The 22198-nt window shown below is 47.0% G+C and overlaps 1 protein-coding gene across 5 annotated transcripts in view; it reads right to left on the reverse strand.

Annotated features, from left to right (window-relative positions):
* Window positions 1-22198, reverse strand: part of PIGN (phosphatidylinositol glycan anchor biosynthesis class N) — a 666839-nt gene that overhangs the window by 577354 nt on the left and 67287 nt on the right. For all 5 annotated transcript variants that reach the window (XM_063922983.1, XM_063922980.1, XM_063922979.1 and 2 more), the window contains 2 exons: window positions 21066-21164; window positions 7258-7364 (listed from right to left, as the gene is read on the reverse strand). In XM_063922983.1, the coding sequence (XP_063779053.1) occupies window positions 7258-7364; window positions 21066-21078 (120 nt within the window). In that variant the 5' untranslated portion in view covers window positions 21079-21164. The remainder of the gene's footprint in view (window positions 1-7257; window positions 7365-21065; window positions 21165-22198) is intronic.

A 22198-nucleotide genomic window follows, 5' to 3' on the forward strand; every position in this document is an offset into this window, starting at 1 on the left:
GAGCCTCTGAAAAGATGGCTCACAACAACAATAACCCGATTTTTGTAACAATAACTATGTACAAGTAATGCAGACAATCCGCACTTGGGATAGGCGCCCAGCATCCACTACGGACTATGAGAAATAGAATTATCGGTAAGTAAATTCTTATTTTCTCTAACGTCCTAGTGGATGCTGGGGACTCCGAAAGGACCATGGGGATTATACCAAAGCTCCCAAACGGGCGGGAGAGTGCGGATGACTCTGCAGCACCGAATGAGAGAACTCCAGGTCCTCCTCAGCCAGGGTATCAAATTTGTAGAATTTAGCAAACGTGTTTGCCCCTGACCAAGTAGCTGCTCGGGAAAGTTGTAAAGCCGAGACCCCTCGGGCAGCCGCCCAAGATGAGCCCCTTTCCGTGTGGAATGGGCTTTTACAGATTTTGGCTGTGGCAGGCCTGCCACAGAATGTGCAAGCTGAATTGTACTACAAATCCAACGAGCAATCGTCTGCTTAGAAGCAGGAGCACCCAGCTTGTTGGGTGCATACAGGATAAACAGCGAATCAGATTTCCTGACTCCAGCCGTCCTGGAAACATATATTTTCAGGGCCCTGACTACGTCCAGCAACTTGGAATCCTCCAAGTCCCTAGTAGCCGCAGGCACCACAATAGGCTGGTTTAAGTGAAATGCTGAAACCACCTTAGATAGAAATTGAGGACGAGTCCTCAATTCTGCCCTGTCCGTATGAAAAATTAGGTAAGGGCTTTTATAGGATAAAGCCGCCAATTCTGAGACACGCCTGGCTGAAGCCAGGGCTAACAGCATTACCACTTTCCATGTGAGATATTTTAAGTCCACAGTGGTGAGTGGTTCAAACCAATGTGATTTTAGGAATCCCAAAACTACATTGAGATCCCAAGGTGCCACTGGAGGCACAAAAGGAGGCTGTATATGCAGTACTCCCTTGATAAACGTCTGAACTTCAGGAACAGAAGCCAGTTCTTTTTGGAAGAATATTGACAGGGCCGAAATTTGAACCTTAATGGACCCTAATTTGAGGCCCATATACAGTCCTGTTTGCAGGAAATGCAGGAAACGACCCAGTTGAAATTCCTCTATAGGGGCCTTCCTGGCCTCGCACCACGCAACATATTTACGCCAAATACGGTGATAATGTTGTATGGTTACATCCTTCCTGGCTTTGATCAGGGTAGGGATGACTTCATCCGGAATGCCTTTTTCCTTCAGGATCCGGCGTTCAACCGCCATGCCGTCAAACGCAGCCGCGGTAAGTCTTGGAACAGACATGGTCCCTGCTGGAGCAGGTCCTTTCTTAGAGGTAGAGGCCACGGGTCTTCCGTGAGCATCTCTTGAATTTCCGGGTACCAAGTCCTTCTTGGCCAATCCGGAGCCACGAGTATAGTCTTTACCCCTCTCCTCCTTATGATTCTCAGTACTTTTGGTATGAGAGGAAGAGGAGGGAACACATACACTGACTGGTACACCACCGGTGTTACCAGAGCGTCCACAGCTATTGCCTGAGGGTCCCTTGACCTGGCGCAATATCTGTCCAGTTTTTTGTTGAGGCGGGACGCCATCATGTCCACCTTTGGTTTTTCCCAACGGTTCACAATCATGTGGAAGACTTCTGGGTGAAGTCCCCACTCCCCCGGGTGAAGATCGTGTCTGCTGAGGAAGTCTGCTTCCCAGTTGTCCACTCCCGGAATGAACACTGCTGACAGTGCTATCACATGATTCTCCGCCAAGCGAAGAATCCTTGCCACTTCCATCATTGCCCTCCTGCTTCTTGTGCCGCCCTGTCTGTTTACGTGGGCGACTGCCGTGATGTTGTCCGACTGGATCAACACCGGCTGACCCTGAAGCAGAGGTCTTGCCTGACTTAGGGCATTGTAAATGGCCCTTAGTTCCAGGATATTTATGTGAAGTGACGTTTCCATGCTTGACCACAAGCCCTGGAAATTTTTTCCCTGTGTGACTGCTCCCCAGCCTCTCAGGCTGGCATCCGTGGTCACCAGGACCCAATCCTGAATGCCGAATCTGCGGCCCTCTAGGAGATGAGCACTCTGTAACCACCACAGGAGAGACACCCTTGTCCTTGGAGACAGGGTTATCCGCTGATGCATTTGAAGATGCGATCCGGACCATTTGTCCAGCAGATCCCACTGAAAAGTTCTTGCGTGGAATCTGCCGAATGGAATCGCTTCGTAAGAAGCCACCATCTTTCCCAGGACCCTTGTGCATTGATGTACTGACACTTGGCCTGGTCTTAGGAGGTTCCTGACTAGGTCGGATAACTCCTTGGCTTTCTCCTCCGGGAGAAACACCTTTTTCTGTACTGTGGGCCTCATTCCGAGTTGTTCGCTCGTTAATTTTCTTCGCATCGCAGCGTTTTTCAGCTTAGTGCGCATGCGCAATGTTCGCACTGCGACTGCGCCAAGTAATTTTGCTATGAAGATAGTTTTTTTACTCACGGCTTTTTCTTCGCTCCGGCGATCGTAGTGTGATTGACAGGAAATGGGTGTTACTGGGCGGAAACACGGCGTTTTATGGGCGTGTGGATAAAAACGCTACCGTTTCCGGAAAAAACGCGGGAGTGGCTGGAGAAACGGAGGAGTGTCTGGGCGAACGCTGGGTGTGTTTATGATGTCAAACCAGGAACGACAAGCACTGAACTGATCGCAGATGCCGAGTAAGTCTGAAGCTACTCTGAAACTGCTAAGTAGTTTGTAATCGCAATATTGCGAATACATCGTTCGTAATTTTAAGAAGCTAAGATTCACTCCCAGTAGGCGGCGGCTTAGCGTGTGTAACTCTGCTAAAATTGCCTTGCGAGCGAACAACTCGGAATGAGGGCCTGTGTCCAGAATCATCCCTAGGAACAGCAGACGTGTCGTCGGAATCAGCTGCGATTTTGGAATATTTAGAATCCATCCGTGCTGTCGTAGTACTACTTGAAATAGTGCTACTCCGACCTCTAACTGTTCTCTGGACCTTACCCTTATCAGGAGATCGTCCAAGTAAGGGATAATTAAGACGCCTTTTCTTCGAAGAAGAATCATCATTTCGGCCATTACCTTGGTAAAGACCCGGGGTGCCGTGGACAATCCAAACGGCAGCGTCTGAAACTGATAGTGACAGTTCTGTACCACAAACCTGAGGTACCCTTGGTGAGAAGGGCAAATTGGGACATGGAGGTAAGCATCCTTGATGTCCAGAGACACCATAAAGTCCCCTTCTTCCAGGTTCGCTATCACTGCTCTGAGTGACTCCATCTTGAACTTGAACCTTTTTATGTAAGTGTTCAAGGATTTCAGATTTAAAATGGGTCTCACCGAGCCGTCCGGCTTCGGTACCACAAACAGCGTGGAATAATACCCCTTTCCCTGTTGTAGGAGGGGTACCTTGATTATCACCTGCTGGGAATACAGCTTGTGAATGGCTTCCAATACCGCCTCCCTGTCGGGGGGAGACGTTGGTAAAGCAGACTTCAGGAACCGGCGAGGGGGAGACGTCTCGAATTCCAATTTGTACCCCTGAGATACTACCTGCAGGATCCAGGGGTCCACTTGCGAGTGAGCCCACTGCGCGCTGAAATTCTTTAGACGGGCCCCCACCGTGCCCGAGTCCGCTTGTAAGGCCCCAGCGTCATGCTGAGGACTTGGCAGAAGCGGGGGAGGGCTTCTGTTCGTGGGAAGAGGCTGTTTGCTGCAGTCTTTTTCCCCTTCCTCTGCCCCGGGGCAGATATGAGTGGCCTTTTGCCCGCTTGCCCTTATGGGGACGAAAGGACTGAGCCTGAAAAGACGGTATCTTTTTCTGCTGCGAGGTGACTTGGGGTAAAAAGGTGGATTTTCCAGCCGTTGCCGTGGCCACCAGGTCCGATAGACCAACCCCAAATAACTCCTCCCCTTTATACGGCAATACTTCCATATGCCGTTTGGAATCCGCATCCCCTGACCACTGTCGCGTCCATAATCCTCTTCTGGCAGAAATGGACATCGCACTTACTCTTGATGCCAGAGTGCAAATATCCCTCTGTGCATCTCGCATATATAGAAATGCATCCTTTAAATGCTCTATAGTCAATAATATATTGTCCCTGTCCAGGGTATCAATATTTTCAGTCAGGGAATCCGACCAAGCCACCCCAGCACTGCACATCCAGGCTGAGGCGATTGCTGGTCGCAGTATAATACCAGTATGTGTGTATATACTTTTAAGGATATTTTCCAGCTTCCTATCAGCTGGTTCCTTGAGGGCGGCCGTATCAGGAGACGGTAACGCCACTTGTTTTGATAAGCGTGTGAGCGCCTTATCTATGCTAGGGGGTGTTTCCCAACGCGCCCTAACCTCTGGCGGGAAAGGGTATAATGCCAATAATTTTTTTAGAAATTAGCAGTTTTTTATCGGGGGAAACCCACGCTTCATCACACACCTCATTTAATTCATCTGATTCAGGAAAAACTACGGGTAGTTTTTTCACACCCCACATAATACCCTTTTTTGTGGTACTTGTAGTATCAGAAATGTTCAAAACCTCCTTCATTGCCGTGATCATGTAACGTGTGGCCCTACTGGAAAATACGTTTGTTTCCTCACCGTCGACACTGGAGTCAGTGTCCGTGTCAGTGTCTGTATCGACCTGAGGTAACGGGCGTTTTATAGCCCCTGACGGTGTTTGAGACGCCTGTACAGGTATTAACTGATTTGCCGGCTGTCTCATGTCGTCAACAGTCTTTTGTAAAGTGCCGACACTATCACGTAATTTTTTCCATAAGACCATCCAGTCAGGTGTCGACTCCCTAGGGGGTGACATCACTAACACAGGCAATTGCTCCGCCTCCACACCATTTTCCTCCTCATACATGTCGACACAGCGTACCGACACACAGCACACACACAGGGAATGCTCTGACAGAGGACAGGACCCCACTAGCCCTTTGGGGAGACAGAGGGAGAGTTTGCCAGCACACACCAGAGCGCTATATATATATATATATATATATAGGGATAACCTTATATAAGTGTTTTTCCCTAATATAGCTGCTGTATATATTAATATGCCAATTTAGTGCCCCCCCTCTCTTGTTTTACCCTGTTTCTGTAGTGCAGGACTGCAGGGGAGAGTCAGGGAGCCTTCCTCCAACGGAGCTGTGAGGAAAAAATGGCGCTTGTGTGCTGAGGAGATAGGCTCCGCCCCTTTTTCGGCGGCCTTTCTCCCGCTTTTTGGTGGAAAACTGGCAGGGGTTAAATACATCCATATAGCCCAGGAGCTATATGTGATGTATTTTTAGCCATTTAAGGTATTTTCATTGCGTCCCAGGGCGCCCCCCCCCCCAGCGCCCTGCACCCTCAGTGACTGGAGTGTGAAGTGTGCTGAGAGCAATGGCGCACAGCTGCGGTGCTGTGCGCTACCTTATTGAAGACAGGACGTCTTCTGCCGCCGATTTTCCGGACCTCTTCACTCTTCTGGCTCTGTAAGGGGGCCGGCGGCGCGGCTCCGGGACCCATCCATGGCTGGGCCTGTGATCGTCCCTCTGGAGCTAATGTCCAGTAGCCTAAGAAGCCCAATCCACTCTGCACGCAGGTGAGTTCGCTTCTTCTCCCCTTAGTCCCTCGATGCAGTGAGCCTGTTGCCAGCAGGTCTCACTGAAAATAAAAAAAACTATTTAAACTTTTACTCTAAGCAGCTCAGGAGAGCCACCTAGATTGCACCCTTCTCGTTCGGGCACAAAATCTTAACTGAGGCTTGGAGGAGGGTCATAGGGGGAGGAGCCAGTGCACACCAGCTAGTCCTAAAGCTTTTACTTTGTGCCCAGTCTCCTGCGGAGCCGCTATTCCCCATGGTCCTTTCGGAGTCCCCAGCATCCACTAGGACGTTAGAGAAATATATATAATTTACTTTTTATTATCTGCCTATTAAGTGGTTAAATAATCAGTTGACTAATTCCCCTCACCCAATAATAGTATTGTGGTGGAGTCCTTACCATATTTAGCAGTGTCCCAGCACTGAAATACAGCTGGGACCACTGTCGGTCACCTTCGGTTTGGTTCAAGTCTCTATACTGCAGGGGAGATCTGACACAGCAGCTTTAAAGCTAGCTACACACCTTACCAATGTACCAACTAACCATCCGACTGATAAATTATCTGCTTAAAAACTAGTGTACACAGTAGTCAATGACTGACTGGTCATAGGAATATAGCTGATACACAAGGATACACAAGGATAGGCACTATCTATAGCATAGCGGTCCCAACATATTGCAAAGACGGCCCTAATGGGATGTAATTAGATATGAATGCTTCAGAAGGTCATGTGGGCGGTTCAGGAATTTGATAGGCTTGCCTGAAGAGGTGAGTTTTCAGGGAACGCTTGAAAGTTTGGAGACAAGTGGAGTCTTATTGTGCGTGGGAGGGCATTCCATAGAGTGGGTGCTGCTCGAAGAAAGTCCTGCAATTGTGACAGATGAGCTGATATGAACAATCACTGGCCTGGGGTGCTGCAAACACACTCTTAGATTCTCAGGCTGAATGGTTAGAAATCATCTATTTGGCCTGATTATTGTAGAGTGTGCACCCAGCATAAGACTTTCACTTACAGAAATTCTGCATCAGATCTCTCCTGCTGGGGAGAGACAGAGGGGTCTATTCATGAAGCAGTGAAAAGAGTGGAGAGAAGGACCAGTGGAAAAGATGTCCATAGAAACCAATCAGCTTTGAAAGAAGACTTTGTCAAATACATTCTATAAAATGTAAGGGAGATGTGGATTGTAAGGGAGTTGCCATGGGCAACTTCTTCACAGGTCTGTTTCTCCACTCTTTTCAGTGCTTCATGAACAGACCCCAGAGAGAGAAGAGCAGTGTGGAACGGGATGTCCTGGTTATATGCAAGTGCTTGTACCTTACTTAAATGAATGACTGGGGTGAAGGCAAGGTGAACGGTGAAGGTAAGGGGCCATAAATTAAAGTATTATTAGTGAAATGGGAGGGGATTTAGTACATGCCTTATTCAGAGTGGAAAGCTCACTTACTGCAAAATCATTTCATACAGAAACTCTATTACTACTCTATCTTGCCAGTTTATTTTTAGGCACTGTAGTGTGGAAGCCACAACTCCTTGGAGATAGTCTATTTTGCCTTAGTAGTCAAGTCTGGATAGACGGTAATAACCTGGAAGATCTCGAGCATTGTAAACCATATTTGATAAAAATGTTTTTGACAAACAATAATCTTTTAAAAAAAGGTGTTTACCGACCTTCACATGGTCAAATACCCACGTATCCAGTTTGGAGGCATCTTCAGATGCAAAGTCTTCGCTTTCTGCAGAGTAACACTGTGTAAATACATGACCTCTACTGGCACCTAGAAAGACACTTATATTTACTAAAAAACTGAATAAATTGTTTGTGGAATTACAAACTCTATCTACAAATCTTAGAGAAGAAAAACAATAAAGTAAAATTATACCGCATTAAATATTCAAAAGAATCACCAAGTGTTAATAATCCAAGTGTACTCTACAAACTTAGCTTTAGCAGGAGGGGTCAGAGTTAATATCAACGGTCATTAAATGACAACATGAAGACATAATTGTTATCACCAGTCAATCTTATTATACAGTTAGGTCCATAAATATTTGGACACAATTTTCCTAATTTTGTCTCTGTAAAGCCACCACAATTGATTTGAACTTGAACAATGGAGATGCAGTTGAAGTACAGGCTTTCTACTTTAATTCAAGGGGGTTGAATAAAAATATTGTATAAAACTTGTAGGAATTGCAACCATGGTTATACACAGTCACCTGTTTTCAGGGGCTAAAATTTAAATGGACAAATTAAAATAATTATAAATAAAATGTGATATTTTTTTTTATACTTTGTGGAGAATCCTTTGCAGGCAATGACTGCCTGAAGCAGGGCGTTTTAAGAGAGAAGGGGGCCCGTGTGTAGAGTCTAGGTGGCCCCCTCCTCTCCATGGCGCCGCAAGGCTGCAGCATTGTGACGGAGACTACTGCGCATGTAGAAAAATGGCGCCCTCCATGGTCCGGAGAGAAATTTTGTACTGAGCATGCTTGGTGGCCATTTTGGGTGTAATTTTTGCAGCAGCTGCTGTGGCTGAGGCGCCCATCGTGGGACTCTGGAAAATAAGAATTTACTTACCGATAATTCTATTTCTCGTAGTCCGTAGTGGATGCTGGGGACTCCGTAAGGACCATGGGGGAATAGCGGCTCCGCAGGAGACTGGGCACATCTAAAGAAAGCTTTAGGACTAACTGGTGTGCACTGGCTCCTCCCCCTACAGACCCTCCTCCAAGCCTCAGTTAGGAAACTGTGCCCGGACGAGCGTACACAATAAGGAAGGATTTTGAATCCCGGGTAAGACTCATACCAGCCACACCAATCACACCGTATAACTTGTGATCTGAACCCAGTTAACAGTATGACAACAGAGGAGCCCCTGAAAAGATGGCTCCCAACAATAATAACCCGATTTTTGTAACAATAACTATGTACAAGTATTGCAGACAATCCGCACTTGGGATGGGCGCCCAGCATCCACTACGGACTACGAGAAATAGAATTATCGGTAAGTAAATTCTTATTTTCTCTAACGTCCTAAGTGGATGCTGGGGACTCCGTAAGGACCATGGGGATTATACCAAAGCTCCCAAACGGGCGGGAGAGTGCGGATGACTCTGCAGCACCGAATGAGAGAACTCCAGGTCCTCCTCAGCCAGGGTATCAAATTTGTAGAATTTAGCAAACGTGTTTGCCCCTGACCAAGTAGCTGCTCGGCAAAGTTGTAAAGCCGAGATCCCTCGGGCAGCCGCCCAAGATGAGCCCACTTTCCTTGTGGAACGGGCTTTTACAGATTTTAGCTGTGGCAGGCCTGCCACAGAATGTGCAAGCTGAATTGTACTACAAATCCAACGAGCAATAGTCTGCTTAGAAGCAGGAGCACCCAGCATGTTGGGTGCATACAGGATAAACAGCGAGTCAGATTTCCTGACTCCAGCCGTCCTGGAACATATTTTCAGGGCCCTGACAACATCCAGCAACTTGGATTCCTCCAAGTCCCTAGTAGCCGCAGGCACCACAATAGGTTGGTTCAGGTGAAAACGCTGGAACCACCTTAGGGAGAAACTGAGGACGAGTCCTCAATTCCGCCCTGTCCGAATGGAAAATCAGATAAGGGCTTTTACAGGATAAAGCCGCCAATCCTGACACGCGCCTGGCCTAGGCCAGGGCCAACAGCATGACCACTTTCCATGCGAGATATTTTAACTCCACAGATTTAAGTGGTCAAACCAATGTGACTTTTGGAACCCAAACTACATTGAGATCCCAAATTTCCACTGGAGGCACAAAAGGAGGCTGTATATGCAGTACCCCTTTTACAAACGTCTAAACTTCAGGGACTGAAGCCAGTTCTTTTTTGGAAGAAAATTGACAGGGCCGAAATCTGAACCTTAATGGACCCCAATTTCAGGCCCATAGACACTCCTGTTTGCAGGAAATGCAGGAATCGACCCAGTTGAATTTCCTCCGTCGGGCCTTACTGGCCTCGCACAACTCAACATATTTTCGCCAATTGCGGTGATAATGTTTTTGCGGTTACATCCTTCCTGGCTTTTGATCAGGATAGGGATGACTTCATCCGGAATGCCTTTTTTTCTTCAGGATCCGGTGTTCAAACGCCATGCCGTCAAACGCAGCCGCGGTAAGTCTTGGAACAGACAGGGTCCTTGCTGGAGCAGGTCCCTTCTTAGAGGTAGAGGCCACGGATCCTCCGTGAGCCTCTCTTGAAGTTCCGGTTACCAAGTCCTTTTTGGCCCATCCGGAGCCACGAATATAGTGCTTACTCCTCTCCATCTTATCAATCTCAGTACCTTGGGTATGAGAGGCAGATGAGGGAACACATATACTGACTGGTACACCCACGGTGTTACCAGAGCGTCTACAACTATTGCCTGATGGTCTCTTGACCTGGCGCAATACCTGTCGAGTTTTTTAATCATGTGGACGACTTCTGGGTGAAGTCCCCACTCTCCCGGGTGGAGGTCGTGCTGAGGAAGTCTGCTTCCCAGTTGTCCACTCCCGGAATGAATACTGTTGACAGTGCTATTACATGATTTTCCGCCCAGCGGAGAATCCTTGCAGCTTCTGCCATTGCCCTCCTGCTTCTTGTGGCACCCTGCCTGTTTACGTGGGTGACTGCCGTAATGTTGTCCGACTGGATCAACACCGGCTGACCTTGAAGCAGAGGTCTTGTTAAGCTTAGAGCATTGTAAATGGCCCTTAGCTTCAGGATATTTATGTGAAGTGATGTCTCCAGGCTTGACCATAAGCCCTGGATATTCCTTCCCTGTGTGACTGCTCCCCAGCCTCGCAGGCTGGCATCCGTGGTCACCAGGACCCAGTCCTGATGCCGAATCTGCGGCCCTCTAGAAGATGAGCACTCTGCAACCACCACAGGAGGGATACCCTTGTCCCCGGTGACAGGGTTATCCGCTGATGCATCTGAAGATGCGACCCGGACCATTTGTCCAGTAGGTTCCACTGGAAAGTCTTGCGTGGAATCTGCCGAATGGGATTGCTTCGTAGGAAGCCAACATTTTTACCCAGAACCCTTGTGCATTGATGCACTCTTGGTTCGGTTTTAGGAGGTTCCTGACTAGCTCGGATAACTCCCTGGCTTTCTCCTCCGGGAGAAACACCTTCTTTCTGGACTGTGTCCAGGATCATCCCTAGGAACAGAAGACAAGTCGTCGGAACCAGCTGCGATTTTGGAATATTGAGAATCCAATCGTGCTGCCGCAACACTACCTGAGATAGTGCTACACCGATCTCCAGCTGTTCCCTGGATCTTACCCTTATCAGGGAATCGTCCAAGTAAAGGATAACTAAAATTCCCTTCCTTCGAAGGAATATCATCATTTCGGTCATTACTTCAGTAAAGACCCGGGGTGCCGTGGCCCATCCCTACGGCAGCGTCTGAACTGATAGTGACAGTTCTGTACCATAACCTGAGATACCCTTGGTGAGAAGGGTAAATTTTGACATGAAGGTAAGCATCCTTGATGTCCCGAGACCTCATGTAGTCCCCTTCTTCCAGGTTTGCAATCACTGCTCTGAGTGACTCAATTTTGAATTTGAACCTCTGTATGTAAGTGTTCAAAGATTTTAGATTTTAAAATCGGTCTCACCGAGCCGTCTGGCTTCGGTACCACAATAGTGTGGAATAATACCCCGTTCCCTGTTGCAGGAGGGGTACCTTAATTATCACCTGCTGGGAATACAGCTTGTGAATGGCTTCCAAAACTGCCTCCCTGTCAGCGGGAGACGTCGGTAAAACAGACTTTTGGAAACGGCGAGGGGAATATGTCTCGAATTCCAATTTGTACCCCTGAAAATATTACCTGAAGGATCCAGGGGTCTGCTTGCGAGTGAGCCCACTGCGCACTGAAATTCATTGAGAACGGGCCCCCACCGTGCCTGAACTTGTAAAGCCCTAGCGACATACTGAGGGCTTTGCAGAGGCAGAAAAGGGTTTCTGTTCCTGGGAACTGGCTAATCTCTGCAGCCATTTTCCTCTCCCTCTGTCACGTGCAGAAAAGAGGAACCCTTTTGTCCGCTTGCCAACCAGGACTGCGCCTGATAATACGGCGTCTTATTTTGAGAGGCGACCAGGGGTACATCCCCTTTTTTTTTGTAAGGCAATACTTCCAAATGCCGTTTGGAATCCGCATCACCTGACCATTTTACTGGTAGAATTGGACAACGCACTTATACTTGATGCCAGTCGGCAAACATTCCGCTGTGCATCATGCATATATAGAAATGCATCTTTTAATTGCTCTATAGGCAATAATATACTGTCCTTATCTAGGATATCAATATTTCCAGTCAGGGAATCCGACCACGCCAACCCAGCACTGCACATCCAGGCTGAGGCGATTGCTGGTCGCAGTATAACACCAGTATGTGTGTAAATATATTTTAGGATACCCTCCTGCTTTCTATCAGCAGGATCCTTAAGGGCGGCCATCTCAGGAGAGGATAGAGCCCTTGTTCTTACAAGCGTGTGAGCGCCTTATCCCCCCTAGGGGGTGTTTCCCAACGCACCCTAACCTCTGGCGGGAAAAGGTATACTGCCAATAACTTTTTAGAAATTATCAATTGTTATCGGGGGGAAACCCACGCATCATCACACACCTCATTTTATTTCTCAGATTCAGGAAAACTACAGGAAGTTTTTCCTCACCAAACATAATACCCCTTTTTTTTTTGTGGTATTCATATTATCAGAAAAGTGTAAACATTTTCCATTGCCTCAATCATGCAATGTGTGGCCCTATTGGAAATCACAGTTGTCTCTTCACCGTCGACACAGGAGTCAGTATCCGTGTCGGCGTCTGTATCTGAGGTAACGGGCGCTTTAGAGCCCCTGTATGAGACGTCTGGACATGCACAAGCTGAGTAGCCGGCTGTCTCATGTCAACCACTGTCTTTAATACAAAGTTGACACTGTCACGCAATTTCAACAGTACATCCACTCAGGTGTCGACCCCCTAGGGGGTGACAACACTATTACAGACACTCTACTCCGTCTCCACATCATTTTTCTCCTCATACATGTCGACACAAACGTACCGACACACAGCACACACACAGGGAATGCTCTGATAGAGGACAGGACCCCACTAGCCCTTTGGGGAGACAGAGGGAGAGTTTGCCAGCACACACCAGAGCGCTATATATATACAGGGATAACCTTATATAAGTGTTTTTCCCTTTATAGCTGCTGTATTGTTTATACTGCGCCTAATTTGTGCCCCCCTCTCTTTTTTAACCCCTTTCTGTAGTGTAGTGACTGCAGGGGAGAGCCAGGGAGCTTCCCTCCAACTGAGCTGTGAGGGAAAATGGCGCCAGTGTGCTGAGGAGATAGGCTCCGCCCCTTTCTCGGCGTCCTTATCATCCGTTTTTCTGTATGTTTTGGCAGGGGTTAAATGCATCCATATAGCCCAGGAGTTATATGTGATGCATTTATTTTAGCCATATAAGGTTTTTATCGATTTATTGCGTCTCAGGGCGCTGCCCCCCCAGCGCCCTGCACCCTCAGTGACCGGAGTGTGAAGTGTGCTGAGAGCAATGGCGCACAGCTGCGGTGCTGTGCGCTACCTTATCTGAAGACAGGATCGTCTTCTGCCGCCGATTTTCCGGACCTCTTCGCTCTTCTGGCTCTGTAAGGGGGCCGGCGGCGCGGCTCCGGGACCCATCCAGGCTGAACCTGTGATCGTCCCTCTGGAGCTAATGTCCAGTAGCCTAAGAAACCCAATCCACTCTGCACGCAGGTGAGTTCGTTTCTTCTCCCCTTAGTCCCTCGATGCAGTGAGCCTGTTGCCAGCAGGTCTCACTGAAAATAATAAACCTAAACTAAAACTTTCACAAAGAGCTCAGGAGAGCCCCTAGTGTGCACCCTTTCTCGTCGGGCACAGAAATCTAACTGAGGCTTGGAGGAGGGTCATAGGGGGAGGAGCCAGTGCACACCAGTTAGTCCTAAAGCTTTCTTTAGATGTGCCCAGTCTCCTGCGGAGCCGCTATTCCCCCATGGTCCTTACGGAGTCCCCAGCATCCACTTAGGACGTTAGAGAAAGGTAAGTATTAAAACAATATGGGTGCAGTGGTGTGGGATCACCCTGGACTAAGCGGCCCGTGTGCACCGCACACATTGCACCCATGATAGAAACGCCAATGACCTGAAGCCTGGAACCCATGGACATCACCAAATGCATGGTTTGCCAGGCCTTTACTGCAGATGTCTTAAGTTGTTGTGTGTTAATGAGTGTTTCTGCCTTTAGTATGGTCTTCAGCAAGTGAAATGCAAGCTTGAATGGGATGAGATCAGGAAATGGACACGGCCACTGCAGAATATTCCACTTCTTGGCATAAAAAAACTCCTGGTTTGCATTTGCAGTATGTTTTGGGTCATTGTCCATCTGTACTGTGATGCACTGTCCAATCAACTTTGCAGAATGACTGATCTTAGTAGACAGTATCTCTCTATACACTTCAAAATTCATCCAACTGTTTCTATCACATATACAATAAACACTAGTGACCAGTTGGAAGCCATGCAGGAATATGCCATCACACTGCCTCCACGGTGTTTTACAGAAGATGTGGTAAGCTTCGGATCATGGGCCATTCCAAGTTGTCGCCATACTTTTTTCTTCCCATCATTCTGGTACAGGTATATCTTCTTTTTATCTGTCCAAAGAATTCTGTTCCAGAACAGGGCAGGCATTTTTTAAATGCTTTTGGCAAAGTCTAATCTGGCCTTTCTATTTTTGAGGCTTATGAATGGTTTGCACCTTGTGGTGAACCCTCTGCATTTGCTTTTTGGAAGTTCTCTCTTTATGGTAGACTTAGATAATAACATCACTGCCTACTGGTGAGTGTTCTTTACTTGGCTGGATATTGTGAAGTTTTTTTTCATTACAATGGAAAGGATACTGCGATCATCCACCACTGTTGTCTTTCGTGGATGTCGATGGTTTTTGTGTTGCCGAACTCACAATTACATTCTATTTGGGGGGTTTTCAGAATGCACCAACCCTAAGGATGGCCAGTTTCACTTGCAGTGAGAGCTCCTTTTTATGTTTCGGGTTCACAGAAACATTTTAAAGCTGAGTTTGTACTGTATAGTATACATTGATTATTTACAATTTGTGATTCTTTCATACTATCTATCCATTTTATATATATATATATATATATATATATATATATACATATATATATATATATATATATATATATATATATAGAGAGAGAGAGAGAGAGAGAGAGAGAGAGAGAGAGAGAGAGAGAGAGAGAGAGAGAGAGAGAGAGAGAGAGAGAGAGAGAGAAAGGCAGCACTCTGAGACGATTCTTTAGCAGGTAAAACGTAGTTTTATTGTGGCACGAAGTTTTATTATAGGACGATGCTACAATAAAGCTTTGTTTTACCTGCTAAAGAATCGTCTCCAGAGTGCCGCCTCATTCTCCTCTTCCATATGGGTCATTGCACCAAGGAAGGCACCGGAGCAAGGTACAATAATTGCTTTAGGATTTGAGTGCCGGGACTGGTTTGGAGATATATATATATATATATAATAGGATTTTAATACCTAGCGGTAAATCCTTATCTCTTAGTCCGTAGAGGATGCTGGGGATGCTTCAAGAACCATGGGGTATAGACGGTATCCGCAGGAGACATGGGCACACTATAAGGCTTTGACTGGGAGTGAACTGGCTCCTCCCTCTATGCCCCTCCTCCAGACTCCAGTTATAGGAACTGTGCCCAGGGAGACGGACATTTTGAGGAAAAGGATTTATTGTTAACTAAGGGTGAGATACAAACCAGCTCACACAATAAACACACCGTACAACATGGCATTTAATAGAATTCCAGTCAACGGCATGAACAAAATCAGCAACAGGCTGACCATAACTGAAACACAACCTTTGTGTAACACAAGCAATAACTATGAAAACTAGTACTGCAGATAGTGTCCACACAGGGACGGGCGCCCAGCATCCTCTACGGACTAAGAGAAAAGGATTTACCAGTAAGTATTAAAATCCTATTTTCTCATACGTCCTAGAGGATGCCGGGGATGCTTCAAGAACCATGGAGTTTATACCAAAGCTCTAGAACGGGCGGGAGAGTGCGGATGACTCTGCAGCACCGATTGACCAAACAAGAGGTCCTCCTCAGCCAGGGTATCAAACTTGTAAAACTTTGCAAAAGTGTTTGATCACGACCAAGTAGCAGCTCGGTAAAGCTGTAATGCAGAGACCCCTCGGGCAGCCGCCCAGGATGAGCCCACCTTTCTGGTAGAATGGGCCTTCACCGATTTCGGTAACGGCAATCCTGCCGTAGAATGAGCCTGCTGAATCGTATTACAGATCCAGCGTGCAATAGTCTGCTTGGAAGCAGGAGCCTCAATCTTGTTGGGAGCTCATAGGACAAATAGAGCCTCTGTTTTCCTAATTTGAGCCATTCTGGTGACATAGACTTTCAAAGTTCTGACCACATCGAGAGACTTCGATTCCGCCAAGGCGTCAGTAGCCACTGGCACCACAATAGGCTGGTTTACGTGAAACGATGAAACCACTTTTGGCAGAAATTGCTGACGAGTCCTCAACTCCGCTCTATCAGCATGGAAGATTAAATAGGGGCTTTTGTGAGACAAAGCCGCCAATTCAGATACCCGCCTTGCGGATGCCAAGGCCAACAACACAACTACTTTCCAAGTAAGGAATTTTAACTCAACCTTAGGTAAAGGTTCAAACCAATGAGATTGCAGGAACTGCAACACCACATTAAGATCCCATGGTGCCACTGGGGGCACAAAGGGAGGTTGAATGTGCAGTACGCCTTTCACGAAGGTCTGAACTTCTGGAAGGGTGGCCAATTCTTTCTGAAAGAAAATTGGTAAGGCCGAAACTTCTACTTTAATGGAGCCTAACTTTAGGCCCGCATCCACACCTGCTTGCAAAAAATGGAGCAAACGCCCCAGCTGAAATTCCTCCGTAGGAGCCTTCTTGGATTCACACCAAGATACATATTTTCTCCAAATACGGTGGTAATGCTTTGCCGTTACTACTTTTCTAGCCTGAAGAAGTGTGGGAATGATTTCACTGGGAATACCCTTTTGGGCTAGGATTTGGCGTTCAACCGCCATGCCGTCAAATGCAGCCGCGGTAAGTCTTGATACACGCACGGTCCTTGTTGTAACAGGTCCTCTCGTAGAGGAAGAGGCCAGGGATCTTCTATGAGCAACTCCTGAAGATCTGGATACCAGGCCCTCCTTGGCCAGTCTGGAACAATGAGTATCGCCTGAACCCTTGTTCTTATCACCTTTGGAAAGAGTGGAAGTGGAGGGAACACATAGACCGACGGAAACACCCACGGTGTCAATAGGGCATCCACCACTATTGCTTGAGGGTCCCTCGACCTGGAACAATATCTCTGAAGTTTCTTGTTGAGGCGAAACGCCATCATGTCTATTTGAGGAATTCCCCAATAACTTGTCACTTCTGCAAAGACCTCTTGATGAAGACCCCACTCTCCTGGATGGAGATCGTGTCTGCTGAGGAAGTCTGCTTCCCAGTTGTCCACTCCTGGAATGTAGACTGCTGACAGAGCGCTTGCATGTCCCTCCGCCCAGCGAAAAACTTTCGTGGCCTCCACCATCGCCGCTCTGCTCTTTGTTCCGCTCTGACAGTTTATGTACGCCACTGCTGTTATGTTGTCTGACTGAATCAAGACGGGCAGACCGCGAAGATGTTCCGCTTGCAGAAGGCCGTTGTAAATGGCCCTTAATTCCAGAATGTTTGTGTGCACACAAGCTTCCCGGCTTGACCATTTTACCTGGAATTTTCTCCCCTGTGTGACAGCTCCCCTGCCTCGGAGACTTGCATCCGTGGTCACCAGGATCCAATCCTGAATCCCGAACCTGCTTCCCTCCAGAAGGTAAGAACTGTGCAGCCACCACAGAAGGGAGATCCTGGTCCTGGAAGATAGGATTATTTTCCGTTGCATGTCTAGGTGAGACCCGGACTTCTGTATTTTCAGAGCCTTTTCCACTGGAAGAAAGACTCTCTGTAATTCTGCATTCAGAGAGAGCGCAACGTTTTTTAGCAGTTGCTCCTTGGATCTTGCCTTTATGAGGAGATCGTCCAAGTACGGTATAATTGTGATTCCCTGCTTGCGCAGGGGAACCATCATTTCCGCCATAACCTTGGCGAAAATTCTCGGAGCCATGGACAGACCAAACGGCAACGTCTGAAATTGGTAATGACAATCCTAAACCGCAAACCTCAGGTAAGCCTGATGTGGAGGATATATAGGAACGTGTAAGTATGCATCCTTTATGTCGAGCGACACCATAAAATCCCCTTCCTCCAGACTGGAGATCACTGCTTGGAGAGATCCCATCTTGAATTTGAATTTTTTTAGACAGAAAGTGAGGGATTTTAGGTTCAGAATCGGTCTGACTGAGCCGTCCGGCTTTGGTACCACGAACAGACTCGAATAAAAACCCTCCAATTTGTACCCTTGGGTCACTATTTCTAATATCCAAGGATCCAGGGCCGAGCGAGCCCAGACCTGAGTGAAGAGTTTGAGACGTGTCCCCACTGGTGCTGACTCCCGCAGAGGAGCCCCAGCGTCATGCGGTGGATTTGGTTGAAGCCGGGGAGGACTTCTGTTCCTGGGAACTTGTCACAGCCTGTGACCTTTTTCCCTTTCCTCTCGCAGCAAGGAAGGAGGATCCTCGTCCTTTTTTGTATTTATTGGGCCGAAAGGACTGCATCTGATAGTGGGGCGTTTTCTTTTGTTGCGCAGGAACATAAGGTAAAAATGACAACTTACCCGCGGTAGCCGTAGATACCAGGTCAGTGAGGCCGTCACCAAACAAGACACTACCGTTAAACGGTAGACTCCATAGCCTTCTTCGAGTCAGCATCAGCATTCCATTGATGAATCCACAATGCCCTTCTAGCCGAGACAGCCATTGCATTGGCCCTTGATCCCAAAAGGCCAATATCCCTTGCAGCTTCTTTTAAATATGCTGCAGCGTCCCTGATATGACCCATAGTAAAAAGCACGTTATCCCTGTCCAGAGTATCTACCTCAGATGACAAGTTATCTGCCCATTTTTTAATAGCGCTACTCACCCATGCTGAAACAACGGCAGGCCTGAGTAGCAAACCTGTATTGACATAAATGGATTTTAGTGTATTTTCCTGCTTACGATCCGCAGGATCCTTTAGGGCTGCCGTGTCAGGAGACGGAAGTGCCACCTTCTTGGACAGACGCGATAGAGCTTTGTCCACTGTGGGGGTTGACTCCCACTTTTCCCTGTCCCCCGAGGGGAACGGATATGCCACTGGAATTCATTTGGGGACCTGCACCTTCTTGTCAGGATTTTCCCAAGCCTTTTCAAAAAGAGTATTCAGTTCATGAGAGGGAGGAAACGTTACCTCCTTTAAACATACAGACCCTAGTATCAGGAACAGTAGGGTCCTCCGTGATATGTAATACGTCTTTTATCGTCACAATCATGTACTGAATGCATTTAGCCAGTTAAGGATTTAATCTGGCATCACTATCGTCGACACTGTAATCAGAATCCGTGTCGGTATCTGTATCTGCTATCTGGGTAAATGCACGTTTCTGTGACCCCGAAGGGGTCTGAGCTTGTGACAGTGCATCTTCCATGGATTTCCTCCATGTCTGGTTCTTAGACTCTGATTTATCTAATCTCTTAGTCAACCGAGCCACATTTGCATTCAAAACACTCAACATATTTACCCATTCAGCAGTCGGCGGTGCCGACACGGTCACTCCTACAGCCTTTTCTGTCCCCATTCCAGCCTCCTCCTGGGAAGAGCACTCAGCCTCAGACATGTTGACACACATGTACCGACACTTACAATCACACTGGGCTATAGGGGACAGACCCACAGCAAAGCCTGTTAGAAAGACACAGAAGGAGTTTGCCAGCTCACAATCCAGCGCCCAACCCGGTAATGAAACTTTACATACAATGCCTCAGACCTTCTCGCGCTTTTTTATATATAGACAATAGCACCAAATCTACTGTGCCCCCCCCCCCCCCCCCCCCCCGTTTTGCACCCGGTTACTTGTACAGCAGTGTGGAGGTCAGGGCAAGCGTCTCTGCAGCATCTGTGAAGAGAAAATGGCGCTTGGTCAGAGCTGTGGGGACTAAGCCACGCCCCCTCAGCGTCGCGCTTCAGTCCCGCTTAATTTTATATTTTTATACTGGCGGGGGTCTATATTGAGTGCCTAGGCACTTTACATATACTTTTGCGATTCCTTTCAGGTTCGCATGCTGCCCAGGGCACCCCACCTGCGCCCTGCACCCTGTCAGTGCTGCTGTGTGATCGGGAGCATGGCGCGCAGCGCGACCGCTGCACGGTACCTCAGGACCTGAAGTCTTCTGCCAGTCACTGAAGTCTTCTTTTCTTCTTTTACTCACCCGGTTTCTTTCTTCTGGCTCTGCAAGGGGGGTGACGGCGCGGCTCCGGGAACGAGCAGCTAGGCGCACCAAGTGATCGAACCCTCTGGAGCTAATGGTGTCCAGTAGCCTAAGAAGCAAAGCCTTTGAACTCACAGAAGTAGATCTGCTTCTCTCCCCTCAGTCCCTCGAAGCATGGAGCCTGTTGCAAGCAGTGCTCCCTGAACATAAAAAACCTAACATAAAGTCTTTTTCAGAGAAACTCAGTAGAGCTCCCCTGTTTGTGACCAGTCTCCCTGGGCACAGAATCTAACTGGAGTCTGGAGGAGGGGCATAGAGGGAGGAGCCAGTTCACACCCAATCAAAGTCTTATAGTGTGCCCATGCCTCCTGCGGATCCCGTCTATACCCCATGGTTCTTGAAGCATCCCCAGCATCCTCTAGGACGTATGAGAAATAAATATATATATATATATATATATATATATATATATATATATATATACATACATACACACACACAGGTTGAGTGTCCCTTATCCAAAATTCAAAATCACACATTTTTGGTTCCCCTACTGAGATAAAGACACATATATATTATATTATATATCTATATAATATATCTATATATACACATAATATATAATTTATATGTCATTATCTCAGTAGGTACCCAAAAATGAGGAATTTTGAATTTTGGATAAGGGATACACAACCTGTAGTCACATACACTCATACACTAGTTTTATATTAAATACATAATAGGGAAACTTCAATCTTCAGTGTTTACTTGCTGTACTTTCTCATAGGTGATTTTTTAAAGAATCAGTCATTTACAAGGCATGGTTTAAAAAACCGTCAGAGCTCAGCCGGCATCTCGCACCTCCAGCAAGCTCGGACACTATTACATGCTGCCAAGTATATTCTTAGATCATGCATTATATTTTGCAGATCAGTCTGATTTTAGTTACCATACTCTTCAACAATGCCACCATATACATATTAAAATAAAAAAAGAATAAATCATACCTTTGGCAAACATGGGTAAGATATCTGGACTCCCCCAGCTCCAAGTGTAAACACTTTCATTGAACACAGAATCAAACTCAACTGGATTTTCCTTCCAGCCTGCACGCAAAAGTAAGATAAATATACAATGTCAGCAAAGCAAGAGGACATTAAACATACTCAGTCAAGAAATTTCATATGTCTATAGCTCAATATCTTTTATATATATATATATATATTCATATATATATATATATATATATATATATATATATATATATATACACACACACACATACGCTTACCAACGGTCACAATTACTTCTAGGTTCTCTGATTTGCCGGTAATATACCACTGCTGACATATTTTACCTGACTTCTAGGGAGCTGACAACTAGGTTTGTGCCAAGGGTACCAGATGCAGGTAGCTTTGATGACTATAGATACTGAACATTGATTTTAGAGGAGGGAGTGGTTTTGAGAGAGGCCTAGCTCTTTGTAGCAGTAGACACGTACCTTAGCGACATGGCAATGCCCTCTGTAGTTTGGCCAAGGCCCTTAGTAAGTACATTCACACCCAGGGTCATTTTAAGGGGTCTATTCATGAAGTAGTGAAAAGTGTGGAGAAGTGAGCAGTGGAGAAGTTGCCCATACAATACCGCTAGTCAGGATCACGGACTTCACGATGCTGATGCCCGAATCCTGACTACCGGTGAAATACCGCCGCCGGAATCCCGGCACCACAAGCTTTTATATAGCGCAGCGAGCCCACAAGGGTCTTTCTATAGCTCGACCTGATGTCGGCCGGAATCCTGGCAGACGTTTTTTCATACTAATCCAGATTTTTAGACTACTTTGAAGCTTTGGCATATGATCTTATTTTTGTGGTGTACAGATTTGTCCTCACACACCTATCCTTTGGTGCAATATGGATCTACCATAGGTAGCGATTCCTGGCTTGAGCACTTTTGCCCTGACACAGCCGTATCTGATGCAGCCATGTCAGAGTAGCCTGGCAGCAGCTGCTGTAAGTTAATCTTCCAGCAGCTGACAAGCTCAGCCCACCCAGCCAGCCCCTTGATTGCCACAGCACACACTCAAGGGGTTCTGGAAAGCTGCAGCTGGGAGGATGATTTATACTGGCAATCAGCCTGG

The sequence above is a fragment of the Pseudophryne corroboree genome, chromosome 5, assembly GCF_028390025.1.
Source record: "Pseudophryne corroboree isolate aPseCor3 chromosome 5, aPseCor3.hap2, whole genome shotgun sequence".
Classification (NCBI taxonomy): domain Eukaryota; kingdom Metazoa; phylum Chordata; class Amphibia; order Anura; family Myobatrachidae; genus Pseudophryne; species Pseudophryne corroboree.